This window comes from Aphelocoma coerulescens, chromosome 2 (genome assembly GCF_041296385.1).
Source record: "Aphelocoma coerulescens isolate FSJ_1873_10779 chromosome 2, UR_Acoe_1.0, whole genome shotgun sequence".
Lineage (NCBI taxonomy): Eukaryota > Metazoa > Chordata > Aves > Passeriformes > Corvidae > Aphelocoma > Aphelocoma coerulescens.
In genome coordinates this window covers 126321896-126339154 of record NC_091015.1, presented here as the reverse complement: position 1 = coordinate 126339154, position 17259 = coordinate 126321896, and the positions used below count along the sequence as shown (strand labels likewise).

Genomic DNA, 17259 nt, shown 5'->3' with positions numbered 1-17259 from the left:
CTCCAGTACCCAAGGGTGAATGAAGAGAAACAGTACTGCAGTCGTGCATATAACTTATTACCTTATTGCTGCTTCTCAAATATACAAAAGAAACATATTAAATACACTTTAGTGTTAACTGGTCCATGGGAGTAAATGCATACATATGTGTGTATGCACCCACACAGCACTTTTTCTTTGTAAAGAATATCTTAAAGAGGAAATAAAAACTACTTACACCAGAATAGAAAGGCTCACCAGACACACAGATCACATCCTGCTCCTGGATCATCAAAATATCTTTGGCTAAGTGCAGTCGCACTTTGAAAGGCTCCTGGTTACCATCCTGCAGCAAACAAACCCCTGTCTTTGTCTTCAAAGGAAGGAATAAAGAAAAAAAACAGGGTTTTTCAGTTAGCACCTAGCATTGTTAGCAGTGGTATTTTGAATCAGAAAGGTACAGTCACCATAAAAATTTTAACAAATACCCAAAACTATTTTCAGTGATCACTGTATTTACTGTGTTTAGACTATGAGAGAACAAATGTTACAGTAGTAAATAGTAAAGGCAGATTTTGCAATCAGGTGCTATTTCACCCATGATGATTTTGTGAAACTCCTTTCAAATTGCTTCAAATCATCTGTGCTCTTACTTTCCATCTTTTCATTAAATGGTAACACCCCACTTGGATGTGAAACAAAAGCTGATCCTCCACATATTACACCATTTTTGACACAGAAACACATGCAATGACACCTCCAAACTAGTCAGATGTGAGTACCAGCAGCTACATGAACCCAGTCATAACTTTTTTATGTTCCTTTTCAAATGAGGATGCTGAGCTAAGAATAAGAGAAAATAAATCAAAGACTACAACTCCCTGTAGTAACTTAGTTCTTGCTCCATTTCTGTATTTTACATTTATGACTAAAGATCAGGAGTTCTGTAGGATTCTTCAGTATATAATAAATGATTTTTCAGTTATTAACAGTGCCTTTGTGGTAGTACCTACTTGTACTATCTTTTGGGGCATTATAAATGAAAGGGTGAGCACTGAAAAAGTTGGCACATCAGAATTACCACCAGAATTACAAAGTACCATCAGAATTTAATTTTCTCTGAAGGTAATGTTGAAAATAGCATTCTTTGTAACACTTTATCAGTGGACAAAATTCCTACTGGTAGAGCATTTTTTTAATATGAGAAATCTGCTTTTTTTATATGAGAAATCTGCTTACAAACAATCTAAAAACTTAGCCTTACAAGTATTTTACTGGTATAAGTATTTACAGTATTTATTTAGATACACAGATATAGATATAGTTATGGATATATACACACATGTATCTCAGAAGAAAATCAACATATAAAAATATTTAAAACCTTGGACTCGTCAGTGACAATAATAAAACTTTCACGGTCTTCATAGAGGTCAGATTTCAATCCACCATCTGTAAAAAGTTGGCTTAAGAGGAGATCAAGGAAAGAAAAGTATTTCTCTGAACTTTAAGTGCCAAGGTTGACCTGGCTGAATCTGAGGGCTCTTTCTCAGACAAGAGTCTAAAAGAGGATTTGGAAGATCTTCCCACAATGTGCTCTTACATCCATAGCATGGAGAGAACAAACACAAATATGGAACTGACAGTAGGCCACTGGCAAAAGAGAAGTTTAAATCTCTCTCAGGAGGCTTTAAAAGAGGTGGAAAGGTCGAGGACAATCTTTAAATAGCTCTATATAATGTTCTCCACTGACAAACTGTTCTGTCACTTCTGCTCCATAATCAGCACTCAAACTTTGGAAATTGTTTTTCCTTGAATGCCAGGAGCAAATGTGTATAACTCAGCCATGACTTTGAAATTGGCTCTGACATTGCTTTTATTCTTTTTAAACTAGGTAAGAAGAAGAGAAAAATGAAGAGCTCCATGCACTGAACTCACACTGAGGTCAGTCAAACCTCTGGTCAACAGTCACCCTGCACCATTTTTCTGATATTAAGGTGTATTTTTTTGGGTTGTTTTTTTTTGACAGGATGAGAGAGAAACCGATTGACGTGCACAGACAAATGGATCACAGAAGGAGTCAGGTTTCCAAGTACCACTGAAAAATTCCCTCTCATATACACAAAATGTTACAATATTAAAATGAAGAGTGGTTATGTCCTTGGAACTTCTTTACACACTAAGATTCCTCCTCTCTCCTTGGAGTTGTGAAGTAAGCAGTAAGTGGCAATAAAAGTTGAACAATGTGGATTTTAAATAACTATGGTCAAATAAAGGGGCTAACACTTATAAAATGCCTTTCCCCTACAGCAAAGTTTGCAACATGCCTTTCCTCCTCCCTGGATAACTGGCAATAGAACAAATTCTGCCTCTCATACACTGGGTATAGTAACTCTGCCTTACTTGATTGCACATTTCTGATTTGGTTAATAACCTTATAAAATCTCCAGAGTCTTTCTGCAAAAGGTGAGGGGCTACTTCATAGGAATTAGAGGCAACCACAGCAGGCACAATTAGACATTAGAATAAAATTAAAATTCAAGTCAGTTTCTAAATGCATGTGAGCTGAGCTTATTCAGCCTGAACAAGCAAATCAAGCTTGGGAACAGCAAAATATTTTGGCCCTTGGAAAGAGTGATCACACACACTCAGGGACCTTATTTACATCAGACATTCTAAAATGTAATGAACCACTTTCTTGCTGTTGGGTTTTATGAAAGCTAGTTTACAATACAGTTCAAAATTAAATCTTCAATTATACTACCTCCTTCCCTCTCCTACCTGAGAGCAGTATTAACAACCATTTAAAGGAGAAGAATGCAGTTGAGTTTCATTAGGTAACTTCAAAAGACCTTGAGAACAAAGACTGGAATTTAATTGTTCCATTTTTGTCTGTTGAAACCTCTTTGTTGCTGCTCTCACCCACCCCCTTCAAAGTATTCCATAAAATGAGTCAAATAAAGATATGAGTTCATGTTCCAGAGCTGGAAATTAGGGAAGACAACCTTTATATATACTTTCATGTAAATTGCCATGCACATCAACATTTTTTATTCACGTGGCCCCAGCAAAATTATTCTGATCAGCTGTCTAGCCTATATCCCTGCCCTCTCTTATGTTTGAAGAGCCTTTATGGCGTGCATGTATGTGTGTACGTGTGTGTGAGGTGTGGGAATGCAGAGCTAAGGCTGATGTTACCTTTTGTTCCTGATACCAATTTTTAAGAGAGTCCATGTGAGGCTGTGCTAAAATTTTTCCCTTCAAGCCTTCTGCATGTCATTGGCAGAGGGCTGAGCCCTACTCCTGTCTTACAGCAAAAAGACACATGCAGCACATTGGCTGAGCTGCTGGGCCATGTGCAAGGCCATGCAAGGCATCCCCTTTTGCTCAAATGTGTTGCACTGCAGTGCAACACCTCACAGCAGACATGCAGAGAGAAGCAGAGTCTGGCTGGTAACAGTTTGTTAGGCCAGTACACCTTGACTGAGCCCAAATTGCCAAGAACATCACCTTACTTATAGAGCTGGGCTTCTGTTGCAAAGATGGGAAGGAAACTGAGTGTTTGAAATTGTACATTTTTATGAAGCGGAGGAGGTGTGTTTAAGGAATGCCTATGGAAGCATTGTAAAGAGGTGAAAAGGAAAGAGTTTCCATATGGGAGAAGAACCTGTGGCTTCAAGCAAAAGAAATGATGAAAGAAGGTAGTGGTACCGAAGTAACAGATGCAGTGAATGTTGCATCTGCACAAGGCTGCCTCTGTCATTTCATTCAACACTGCTTTAAGCTGAGTTAGATAAGAACACTGATGTGGCAAGAGCTGATGTCCTTGGAACTGCTTACAGTTCCTGAACTAATATAATTACAAGAGGGGCTGAAAACTGATCTCCCTTTGCTTTGCCACACCAGTCTGTGGTGAACCTTCTGCTTCAGGTCACTATCAGAGAACAGCATAGGTTGGCAGAGCCCTTAAAGCAGACTGCTTCTCCCAAGAATATGGTCACACTCTGATCATTATTAGCAACAAGGCAGTGAAAAAAGGCCACTTAAAAATTATACCCTGACTTACAGCACATTGTCTATACAGGCTATGTAAGAGATCTGGCCTGAAGATTCCTTTCCTAAAAGGAATTTAGAAATTTTTGCATACCAAACTCAACATTTCACATTTGTTAAATGGCCTTCACAAATATTTGAGAATTAATTTCAGAGGAAATACATGTGAAAACTACAGTTCATACATTTATGCTAGCAGCAGAGTATATAAAAAACACATACCAAAATAAATACTGGAGGAGAAACATCATTAAAGTTACCTGTTGATTTAAAAGTCCTGCAGAATTTCCAACATAATTTTTTTTTTTTTTTTAATTTATCTTGCCTAAACAAGTTTGCTGGCAGATTTTCTGCTGAAGAATTTTTTTTTTTTCATTTTATCTTTGGTTTTTCTTGTCATTTATGACAAGGAAAAAGAAATTCTAAAACATATCCCATGTTTTGTTCTGGAAGAGACTTTTTCAGTATTTCAGGCAATTTTAAATACTTGTCATTAATTTTCAAGACATGGCTATATCTTTTCCTTTATGCTACTTTATCTATGTCTTTGGCCCTACAGAAATAAACCAATTTGTTTAGCTTTGCTTCTCCTAGCTTCATATCAGCAGGAAGACTTCAACAGATATCCCAGAATAGTTTAGTCCATGAACAAGTGGAAGAAAGGAAGAGGAAAAAAAAAATCTCAGCACATTTTCTATGCAAGGTGACCTGGATTTTTAGTTTCTACTTTGACTGTTAGCCCTAAAATAAAGTAAGCCTCTGCAATTTTGTTTTAAGCCCTGAAATTTATTTCCACTATCAAGAACATGATAGCAGTAAGGGGTATGGGTTGCAAGACTGCCTTAAATGTGTACCTAGCTCCTTCAGATTAATATCTACCCTTTTGGATGCTTATTTGAACTGAGGCTGACCTCCGAGTATTTGGAGATATGCCTGTCACTGCTTCATAATCGTAAGTACAATACTAAAAAAGGAAATTGAATCAGAGGTTTAAGGAGGTAATGGCAATGGATTTAAGGAGGTAATAGCAGTGGATTCAAGAGGCAGGAATATGTGTCAGAACCATATAGAGGATGTTTTTTAAACAGTCCAGCTAAACATTCTGTGGAGATATTGCTAGCTTAAGTGAAAAGCACTTATATTGTCAAAAAATTGGAATGCAGCCCAGACACACAGGGATGTGTTCAGCTTGTCATTCAGAGCCTCTTCAATCAGATACCAACATTTTCCAATCCAAAAGACAGCAAGTCCATTCCTGCATATGAATTTTACACTCCAGTCTGAAAGAACTGCAGAAAAATTCTGAATTTAGACTTGAACTTATTTTATTTTGATTTGTCAGGTATTTGCCAGGTAGGTATTTGTTGTGGTATTCTTTCCAAGTGATCTTATTGAAAGAATGAAGTCTTATACAGTCCTTGTTTCATACATTCTGCAATACCAAATATAAACTAGACATTTGAAAAATATATATATATTTATAGAAATATGTATATATGAGCTTCTTACTAAGCTAAGGTACTTTCTTAGAGCAAAAGTTTTCTTTTTGTGACACTGTAATGATGCCACTTTGATGTCTGTATTGCCAATGAGCTTACTGTGACAATGAAGTTGAGCCTAAGAGGTAAGATAACCCGAAATTGAAGGCCGTTGTGAGAACATGTATGTTTCTTCAAATTTACTTCACTTATTTTATGACATTCTCACATTGTAATTTACCAGTCATTTTCCATCTTGTGATTTTGAGATTAAATCATGAGCTGAAGCTTCATTTAAGAAAAATCCTAGAAATCCACAGTATTAGAAATCTCAGTATTGCTATTTAATGGGATTTATAAACAAAGGAAAACAGCAGCTCAGTCTGAAATGTGTAAATCAGAAAATGGCATAAAGATGACTAGAAACAGACCATAAAAGTATATAAAAAGATTTAGGGAAGAAATTAATGAGGAAGTTAAAAATGGCTTAAAATTTAAAACACATTTTGTTGCAGGCAAAAAACCCCCCCAACTAGATGGATGTTGAAATAGAGGTCCCTACACCTTTGAATAACAGAACCTATCAAATTATAAAGTTTGTGAAGTCTACAAGAATATTTATAGGATTCATAAAGCAGAAGACAAACATTTTACCAATTCAAATTAATCCTTCAAATGGACAGTACTGTGAAAACAAATGAATAGAGTACAAGCATGAAAATGAACTGGGAATTTATTAACTTAAATAAGTTTGATGTTATATGGGGGGGGGGGGGGGGGGAAGCCAAGCTATTAGAAGAATGACATTTCAAAAGTTAGAAAAGTTAGAAAGCTGCTCATGCAGCTTATTCATAAAGTACATGGAAAATATGAACTTAAAAAAGGAAAAAATTGCAGGGGAAAATGTTCTAATGCATTATAATCATCCCAAGTCTTCAATTTCAACAGAAGGATACTTTCACTGCAGAGGACAGTATTATGTCAGAGACTGAGGTTATCTTCCAAGAGATAGTTTTCAGAATATAGAATAAGGTCAAGTACATACAGGAGAGTGTTTTAAGAACCCAGTGACTCTATGATTTATGCTCTTGTAAAGTTCAGAAAGCTCAGGATAAAGGGTAAAAGAGGAGCTGGATAGTCTTATGGTTTAGAAATTGTTAAATATAAGAACCAACAAAATGGACACATTCACTGATCAGTGAGGGGAAAGAGCACAGAATACTGAATAATCAAATATGAAACAGTGAAAAACTTCCCAAAGTGGCAAGCAGAGAAGCCAGACACAAAAAAAGAAAATTTAAAAAATCCTCTTTTCAGATACCAGGTAGTTTCCCTTAAAAAATGTGTGTAAGATATCCTTCTTTTTGTAGTGCCATTTGAATTGCCTAGCATGGAAGGTATTCTCTTGCAGAATAAAACTACTTCAAGATGCCTTGACAAGCAGTACAGCCTAAAGATAAGATGCTTGGGGGAGAAAATAATCATTAGGATTATAGAAATCACTTTGGGATTGAAAAAAAACACTACCTGTCCATATATATGTGTTTAGCCTCTCATTATAATAACTGACTGCTCCAATCAGATCTGCAGTAGGAACTTAGGCATGAAGTGCACATGCAGGTACCTACAAGGAGACAAGACCATTTCAGGGTCCAAACATCAAACCAAATCCCTCTAGTAGACACTAGAAGAATTTAGGGATGCATGAAAGCATCAGTACTATGAAAGACCTAAGGTTCCCTCAGAGACCTCCAGTGCACTAGAGCAGCAGTTACTTAGAATGAAAAGTCATTTAAGGAAAAAAAAATTGAATCTATCATGGACACCATGAAAAACATCCTTTAGCCCCAGTGCTCTATGTGGAAAATGTTGGTTTTATGCTAATTGGAACTCAGCTCAAACCATTTACTGCCATTAGTAAGGATGGAAGTACCAACAAGAATCTGAGCTGCATTCACCAGTTTGGGAGAACAATCTCAGTTCTTCTGCAGTGTAGTGGCTACAGCACTGGGATACGCAGATGAAAGAAAATGAGAAGGGGAAGAGGAAGATCAAACAGTCGAGATGCTTCACAAAAGCTTTTATCGCCATTATCAAAAACTTCTTGGTAACTATTCTGGCATAGAAGACTAGAGATATTTTTCCCACATATGTAGTATGATTGAGAATTTGATACAATAGGGGATGGAGGGGATAGAAGCCTGAACGTTTTAAATGCACTGACTAGAGAACCAATTAAACAAAAATACATGGAGCAAAGCCTACAGCTACTTTATCTTTTGTGTCAATAGTTGAAATAAATAAAATGTCAGCAAAATGTTTGTGGCTTGAAGTGACTAAACTAGTGCCAAAGATGTGCCAAGATGGAATAGAACCACAAGCTAATTAAGGGTGTAGTGCCACAATGGTCTTTTCCTTAGCCACTACTGTCACTTTCCTAAGAAGCTCAAGTACCAGATGAAGTTTTGGTGACAAATCTGGCAAATGTTAAGGTGTTAAGAAAATTTTATTAGAAGTAATAGCTGAAAGGTATATATTGGGACTTGAAATACCTGACAGAATGGATTATTACACCTTATACTGACCACAAGTGAAACATTTCATCAAGTAATTAATTAATTAATACTTGGATGGGTCAGATTCAAAGTACATGTAACACTCTGCCCAGTTCCAGCAGCCCATTGAAAGTCCATTACCACAAGCTCAAAGGACCACAGGACCACAATGGCAGATGGGAACCCAAATTATGGACTCAGTAAGGGACAACCAGTCTGAGTCCCCTGCCTGGCTGTCCTGGGACAGCTTCAGCTCCAGTGTCTGAGTGTGAAACCCACTATGGTAAGAAAATGCCATAGTACCTCTTGGAGTAAGTGGAGGTCAGTGCCTGGGAGCAAGGGACACACGATGGGATGCAGTTTTGGATTGCACAGGACCTATTATGGGATGTTTAGGGGAGGAACCAAAGGCAGGGGAAGGGATTCAGTGTTTTGTAGGGGGCATGAGTACATGAAAATAGAGGGTTAAGGGGAAAAAAGAGGGACTGGTCACATGCAGTTTTATAGTCAGAGTGTTTGTCCAGCCATGACCCAAGCCCAACCTATGGACACTGGGATTCAGGAATAACTGCTGGGCACACTGGGCAAACTGTCTAAGCCCCACTGCTGGAGGCACCCACAATGTAGATACACATACATATACACATACATATACATATACATATACATATACATATACATATACATATACATATACATATACATATATATATACTCTCATGAGTGGCCCTTAATCCTGCTCAGCCAGAGAGGGGAACAGGATGAGGGTGTTGGAGCTGTCTGTGAGTTCTCTGTGTGTTGGTATGGGATCTGTGTGGCCCATCAAGTACATAAATATATATATATGTATACATGTAGTGTATATGTGTGCTCTGCCTGGTGTGTGTCTTCACCCTCACAACCGTGTGGACCTGGGCATACAGAGCTGCAGCAGCCTCCTTTCTCCTGGGCTTTCAGATCCAGCTCACTGTGTTTTCCCCCAAACAAAAACCAAAGTGGATGATGCATTGCAATGATAGTGTTAAGGTTTTAGTTAAAAATTACGCCCTGTGCAAGCATAAGGTTGCTGGTTATTTATTTAGACACAGGCATTTGATGAAAGTAGGTTGAAAATCTGTATTTTATTAATGTCTTTTTGGGAGGAAAGAGATAGATCATAGTCTTGGAAGTGACACCACTGATTCTGTGGCAAAAACCCCATTTTACACAAAGCATATAAACTGGGGTTGAATCCACCCCATTTAATTTTATTTAAATGCTAGTTAAAGGATCTTCTTTGCAGTCTCCAGATTATGGAGTTTCTTTAGGGTGGGTGGAATCATTCTTTCCTTCCCTTGTTTACCATGGTAGCTCCAACAAATCAGCTGATTTTTAAAGACCTAAATTTGAAATCAATGTCCCCATTAGAAACTAGATACAGAGTGAAGTTAATTGCCAATAAATAGTCTATAGAGTTTAAAGAATAACAACATAAAAAACTATGAAAATAATATGTATCTTCCTCTTTTCCTGAATAAATGCATTCAAAAAAGATGTTATTAATAAAACCAAAACCAAAACGCCCTGAATAACATGCTTTAACTCTTGGTCAGCCATGAAGCAGTTAAGTTGAACTAGATGATCACTGCAGGCCCCTTCCAACTGAAAATACTCTATCCAAAAAGCCAAACCTCAAAACTAGTAAGAATGCTTTCTTCCATGCAAATAATCTGGGATATACTGTTATAGAATTTATACTGTTTATATCTTCTGAGGTATTAGAGCTTGACACATACCACCCTGGAAAAACATCACAGTATTCTTTCCCAAAGGCAAGCTTCACTTCAATATTAGCTTTTGACCCCACTACTACTTTCAGAATGTTGTCATGATTGAATGTTCTTTAGTCTGCTTATTTTCTCTTCTCCCCTAATTTATTCCAACTGATTCTCAAGTCACAATTGGTTTTAGCTGCAGTTAGTTCTTGCTTTTAGTGCTGTTCCCATCCCTTCATTTCTATTTTTTCACAGAATCATGGTCATACTTAAAGTTCTAGCCAGTTTTCTTGTTTCCAGTCCTAACTTCATAAATGCTGTTTGTGGTTTTCAGTGTACAGGTAATTGCCATGATTTTTAAATTATAATAATGCATTAACATCATTATATAATTTGCTGTAAACGGTTCTCACTGTGTCTCAATTGCTGAAGTTGTTAAAATCACATTAAAACAATTGTTCATAGACAATCACTGAGTAAATAAGATGCCCTTGCTAATGTCTGCAAATACATTTTATTTGCTTTCTTTAAGGCAAATTAGTATGAACACAGAAAGCACTTCCCTTATCTCTAGTGGAGGGAGATTGAAGTACTTTGCATTGACATAATGAAAATAACTCTAGGCAAAATTACTCTCTTACCTCACTAAATGCTTTTCATTTTGGTCATCCTCACAGCTCCCCTTCCCCCCCCCACCTTTCTCCCATACTTCTGCATTTCCCCCTTGATTCTGCTGAGAAGCACCAAACAGATTCCTGACTCCATTGATGTTTTTCTTCATGCACAGGCTTTCAGATATAAACACTTCAAGAAGAGCAAAGCTCACACAAAACGTAAGTACCTGCACCTCATTGTGCCTAAAGAGGTAAATGGGAACAGAGGTGAGGTCTAGTGATGAATACACCTGTGCAAATTCTTTCATCTTCTACTACAAAGTCCATCTGCCACCATGAAGTGATCAGCTGAATAACTTACATTTGATTATATCATTCCTAAAATTTCAGGGGAAGGAAAAAAAAAAGGGTAAAAAAAAAAGTATCTGGCATATAAAAAGGATTATATATAAAAATTTCATTGATTTTCATTCTACTATTGTTTGAAAAAAAAATCTGATCCTACCTCTTCACAGGCAGTCCTGAAATCCATGTGCTATGACACAGCAAGTGATATTTGTCTAAAATGGAGAGAAAGATTTCATTAGAATGAAAAAGATACAGCAAAACATAAAAGTTATCTGTCTGAGATGAGCAATTGCACTTTTCTTTGCTAGGTCCAGTTATAGCCATTGCTTAAAAGGAGAAATGATCAAAGTTGCAACAGGATTAGGAAGATGTTAGAAGTTGTTCCTGGTTCTTATAAAGTACACAACCTGGTTTCATTGAATAGAATCAAAAGAATGCTTAGGTTCCCACCACCTCCTCCTTTCACAGGACATTCAAACATACTTTTCTTATTGCAAGTGTAAATTTCTATTTTTGTGTGCTTTTCAATTTTTGTTTCAAAAGTAAGAGTATACTCAAAAGTAACAAAAAGAGAGACAATTAAGTGTTGGTCTTCAGAACACTCCCTCTCTTTTAAAAGAACTTTTTTTTTCTTTTCTCCCCTAATTAAAAACCATCACGCACCAGTACTTTTTGTCTCACATTTTATTAATGCACCTAATCTCTCTGCAGAAGCCACTGCCATTTAACAGTGTGCTTACTTTGCAGAAATATTTATGATTTGAAAAACAAATGTTAGAAAAGTCAGGAATATGTGCGAGTGCTGGCAAAATGTCACACCAAATCCTGCAATTATTACTTCGCCTGGCCTTTACCTAAAGTGTATTCATCTCAATGCACACTTATGCATTCATTTATTTATGTGATAAAGCCACTGGAACAGGATGTTAGCAGAGGCTAATAACAGTGTCCTGCTGCTGGGTCTGCAATAAAAACACTCATGCATGAGTCAGTAACATTTTCAGGAAACACAAAACAGTCCCGGGCAAAACAGCAGTTTCATTCAATGGCTGGAAAAAAAACCAATCCTGTAACAAAATTCTGTCCATCAAGTATTTTTTTGATTTTTTGTATTAATTATGTGCTTGCAATTATTTGTATACGTACAGTACTCAAAGTTCCAACACAAAATTTGCACCATTAGCCTAAGTTTAAAATAAAATTTAAAATTTCTCACAAAGTACAAACATTTAAGTCCTAATACTTACAATTAAACCTCTTAATAATATCTCTTCATTACGTCTCTTGATTTATTTTGCTGCCCTGAATGCAGTTTTATTAAACAGCACACGTATGAGATTAAAGTCCTCTATTTATTGAGCTCTGCCTGGTTCACAGCCTGTGCTCTAGACTAATTTCTAGCAGAGATAGCCTAGGTTGGCTAGGTTACAATTCAGAAATTTAAAAAGGACCCATCATCATTCCTTCCTTATCAGCTTTACAAGAGCAGTAAGATCCAATAAAGAACTGTATCTGTAATTCTGCTCTCAAAATGCTTATAAAATCAAGGTCACTATTACTGTTTCAAAGATTTTCTCTCTGGTGGGTCAGTCATTGTGTTACAAAGTATGTTTCCTTGTAATCTTTATGAACACTTTTTTCAGCTGAGTAAACTGAAGTGGAAAAGAGACTTTGCTCACCTAGCCAAATATTCTGAGGACTTCTTAGCCTTCTGGAACTACAAGAGATGTATCTTTGAAACATAAATTGAAGTAATGCACAGTGCTCTCCTTTCTTGGGCTCTGATTATGGCAAGTCACTAATTCCTACTGCAGTCAAAAGTTTATTCACTTGTGTTATGTTCTGCCTTATTAATAAAAGTTCTGCAAAGTTTGGGTTTGGGCAATTTTGGTTCCACAGTCAATGACAATTCCACTTTCATTCTCTTTTAGCCATTCTTGATCTAAACCTTGTCCAACCCTAGTAATTTCCATACCTCAGTATTACTCCTTTTGTCTTCTTGTTGGTTTTTATGTATAATGCATTTATTTACTTATTATTAAATACTTGCATTATCACATAGAAAAAAAGAACTCTTAACTGTAAAATACTGTCTAAAATGTAAAGCTGAAGTGACATAATTCTCAACACAAAATCAAATTTATAGCAGAGAGTTTATGTGTTTCTCAGGCAGGCAACATCTCAGTTACTAATCTCTGCAATATAGCTGCCCCTGCTTCTGCTCCCCTGTATTTCCTACTGATTCTCATCTGCAGCTGCACAGAGAATGTAAGCCCATTATCAATATTCTTTTTCTGACTATCAGCAATTTCGTAACACTTGATATTTTACAAACAGCTCACAGAAGGTTTGATTACAAAGTGCAGTACCTCATAAATCATCTCAGAAATGTCATTGTTTCCAGCATTTATACCCCAAATAAACACTCTAGATAATTAAATTACAGGAATACATATCATGCATCATGCACAAACTTTGTATCTTATGCTGGTAAAAGCCCCAATGATTACTAATTGTCTCCTCCTGTAATACATGAAAAAAGGCAGAAAATATAAACCTAAGTAATTTCAAAAATAAAACATTTGTAAAATGACAAACTGTGAAACCCACTGCTTACAGATATCTGTGATAAGCTGCTGGCTAATCTCTGCAACCCCATCTCCAAATCACAGCCACTTGCACCTGAGCAACTTTCCAGCTCTCCTAGGAGCTTCCTTCATCCTGAATATTTGATTTTTTTTTTTGCCCCTCCCCACCATTAGGCTGCTCTGGGACAAACTGTGCTTCAGAATGTGAGAAAGGAGCTGCCTGTGGCTTTGAATTGAGGAGGTGCAGAGGAAACAGCTTCAGGACAGAGCCTGGTTTGCAGGCACAGAGGGAGGCACGAACAGCACGTATCACTCAAAGAGAAAGGAAAACAGTGCCGCTTTCTCTAAAGGGGCTGGGAACCCCTGCAATCAAAGATATGTAAACAAGCAAGCTTTGAAAAGTTACTTGCTGTCCTTTCAACTTGACTTGCAATCTGCATCTCCTCCGAAACTGAGTTATCAGACCTATTTAGCTCACCTCTACTGATGGATGTAAAAGGAACAGTGTGTGACAGACAGGTTGGGAAGAGACTTTGACACCCCCTTGGCAGGAAAAACAGTTATTCAATGCTGAAGAAACATTTACCAAGCAGTATTATTATGCCATTTGTGCTCTAAAGGGAAATCAGTGGCTAAAATATAACAGCAAAGATGAAGCCTATGGCAGCCCTCAGAGACAAAGCTTCATTTAGGATAATGCACTGAGCACTTGAGCTGTGCTCTGATCTTCTTACAATAAATCAGGTCATATTCCAGTAGTATAATAGATGTAATTTCACAAAGTACTTCCATGACTGAATACTTCAGTATACTTAATGAAATAAGATAGCAAACAAAAAGAAAATTTCTTGTGCACACAACAGGAAGAAGAGACACCTTGTTAAGTGTAGGAAATACCACAAGCCAAATGAAATACTATTGAAGTAAAATCAGCAAACACTTTATTCTCAAGGTTACTGGTGCAAAGTAAGAATACAATACTGTATGCACAAATACCAAGTTTATGGAGAAATTATGCATTATCAAATGCAGTTTCATAGCATATGATATCACTGCAGCTTGTATATGTCTTATTTGATGGACACAAATCACAAGAAATTCTTACTGTCTGAGAAATGTCTGAACTGCTAATGGGGAAAGAGACTAAAACCACATTTCAAAGGCACAAATCCCAGATCAGCAACTACTTATGATAATAGTTCACAACTAATGTTTGCCTTTCCAAGTTCTTCTGCCTCCATTTTTGCCAACATATTGGCTCTACATTGTGAGAATTAATAAAGAAAATCATATCTGTCCTTATTGTGTATGTTAGGAAATTAAACATACATACTTTTGTAACTCTGCAAGGCCTTTTTTTTTAGCAATAATTAAAACTAAACCCCAAACCTTCTCTATTATAAATAGGGAAAGTAGATATAGAAATTATCCTTACATATAGCATAGCTAGTCCTTTGTGCTTTACAGGAAAAAAATATTTGTGGAAAAAGAGAAACATTACTTCAAATCCAAATTCCATGAAGGCATTTTCATTCGATCGAGCTTGCCACAAAGTGTTTGGTACTAGAAGAGTGGTCAGAAGCATGCACAGTAAATCAAAGGAGAAGTTGAATAACTGCAGATTAATAAACCCTCATTCAGTTATTGCTTTCCAGCACACTTGAATTATATTTTGTTTGAACACTGAGTTACTTATGTTCAGTTAACATAATGATTTTTAATAATTTACATATTGGACTCATTTGCTGAAAAATTTCTCGGCGAGTTGGCAACAGTCTCTAGATTCAAGCACTTCCTCATACCTCCTCACAAAGTCAATACATGAAGGGGGATCTGTATATCCATTGCACAGAATTACAGTTTTATTTAATTAAGTAGAAGGATGCTCACAAAGCTGGAGGACCCTAAGCTGTATGTACCTCAATCTATCTGATAGTGTGAGGACTGAGATGAACTTTGGAATCAGCAAACCTATGCAGTTCTTTGGCAGGGACGAAAATAATTACCTGACAAAGCTTTTTAACAAAATGACCACCTCTTAGCAAAGCTCATGCTTCCAAAGAATTGAAGTTGGCAATTAGTAGCTAACATGGTTTTAATGTTTTGTTCATTTTGTCTTGGTTAAAACAAGTATGGTATTTATCTGCCAGTCATAATTTATTATTTTAGTGGCAAGCATATTTAATATGCAAGCCAACTTAATGATTCACTCTATAAACAACAATTTTTCAGTAGTCAGTGATCCACAAGGCAATATTAACTGAATGAATGCATCTTGGGCTTCTGTTTGTTTATTCAGTGCTGTTTGCATTAACAATTATCTAGTGTCCCCCAGAATAAACACCCACAAAATGACCTAACGACTCACCCAATCTGTTCTGGCTTGGCAAAAGAAAACTATTGCAAACAGCAAAATATAAAAAAAAAACAAAACAGAACAACACAATTCAAAATCTTTCAGAAGGAAAAAGCAGTATTAGAGGAGAATAATCTGAAAACTGTGATATTAAATAGCAATGGGCTGCTGCTGCATGTCTTTTAAGTGAAATGTACTATGGCAAACTGGAGCATGAAAGTTTGGCTCTGGGTCAAAGTCTGGAATGCTGTTAGGGAAAAAATGAATTTTTTGTCTGGTCTCTCACTTTTTCAATGTTACCCTTTGGTGACTCAGTAGATGTGTCTATATATAATTACGTACTTGATTTCAAAGAGGGTAGTGCACGTCAGAGCCCAAGCCAGCACTAAATGTCTCCTTATTCTTCTCTGCTCTGGAGGCTGCATGAACTGTGACATGATTTGGATAATTTCTGAGTTTTGCCAAAATAACAGCGCCTTTTGTCAGAAATAAACAGAAATTCTTCTCTGACTATTTGGCACTGTAGTCTAGATTTTCTCTCCATTATCTCCCAACTCAAAATTTTTGTGTAGAAGACATACTGGCATTCCTCTGCCAAGGCAATTGTTTCACACTCAAATGTAAATTTCATGCCCCTGGCATTATGCCTAATGCTAATAATTCAGTGAGACTTTCCACATTACACTGTGTCTTGATTTCACTTAAGTTAAAAGAAACAAGCCAAAAACATTGTACCAGTGTCCTAAAGGAGGTTAGAAAATAAATTAATGGTTGTAAACACTCAGGAAATATTTATTTGGGATTTTTATATCCTTTACAAACACCTGATAAATATATTTATACATGCTTATATAAACATGTGTCAGGTCCAGAGTTAACTGCAGAAGTTCTTGATGAAAAAATAATAATTCACAGTGAAATTTTAAAAATCTGTATATCCTGCTTAAGAAAAATCAAAAACATGTGCAATGAATAATGAAAATTGAAACTAGATTAAATGAAGAAAGGATATGATATCAGATTTAGTACAGATGATGTTCATTGAACCCAAGTAATATGAATCTGTTTTATGCCCAGTTAACAAGAGTATGAAGAAGTGCAAATTTCAATTTTTTCAATTGACAAATTTTCTCCCATACACCATGGAAAATGCAAACCCGGATTTTCCAATAGATACAACATCATTTCTGCTCATTTGATATAGTTTGAACCACAAACTCCAGTATGTCTTGATAGAGCTTGAAATAAAAAGGTAAGAATAACTGAAAGAAATGACAAATCTGTTCTCAGAGAAATTCAAATGTTTCATTAAAGTCAATGAAAACAATACAAATAAGACATTTTTAACTGCCCCAGGAAAAAAAAATCAAAATTTCATTTGAAGTTTCATTTGAAGTTTCATTACCAAACCAGTATTTGATTATGACCTTTTCTTATTTTGATGGGGTTGAAATTATTTGATTAAGGTCAAAACATTTTCAGTCTGTTTTATCATTAGGTTTTATGAAATTATTCCTATCAATAAAAAGAATAT

The 17259-nt window shown here is 36.3% G+C and overlaps 1 protein-coding gene across 4 annotated transcripts in view; it reads right to left on the bottom strand.

Annotated features, from left to right (window-relative positions):
- The window catches only part of SNTG1 (syntrophin gamma 1), a 325066-nt gene that overhangs the window by 144032 nt on the left and 163775 nt on the right, over nt 1–17259 (bottom strand). For 3 of the 4 annotated variants that reach the window (XM_069005956.1, XM_069005959.1, XM_069005957.1), the window contains exons 2-3: nt 10939–10993; nt 218–352 (exon numbers count right to left, since the gene is read on the bottom strand). In XM_069005956.1, the coding sequence (XP_068862057.1) occupies nt 218–352; nt 10939–10965 (162 nt within the window). In that variant the 5' untranslated portion in view covers nt 10966–10993. The remainder of the gene's footprint in view (nt 1–217; nt 353–10938; nt 10994–17259) is intronic. The other variant, XM_069005958.1, reaches the window with a different exon arrangement.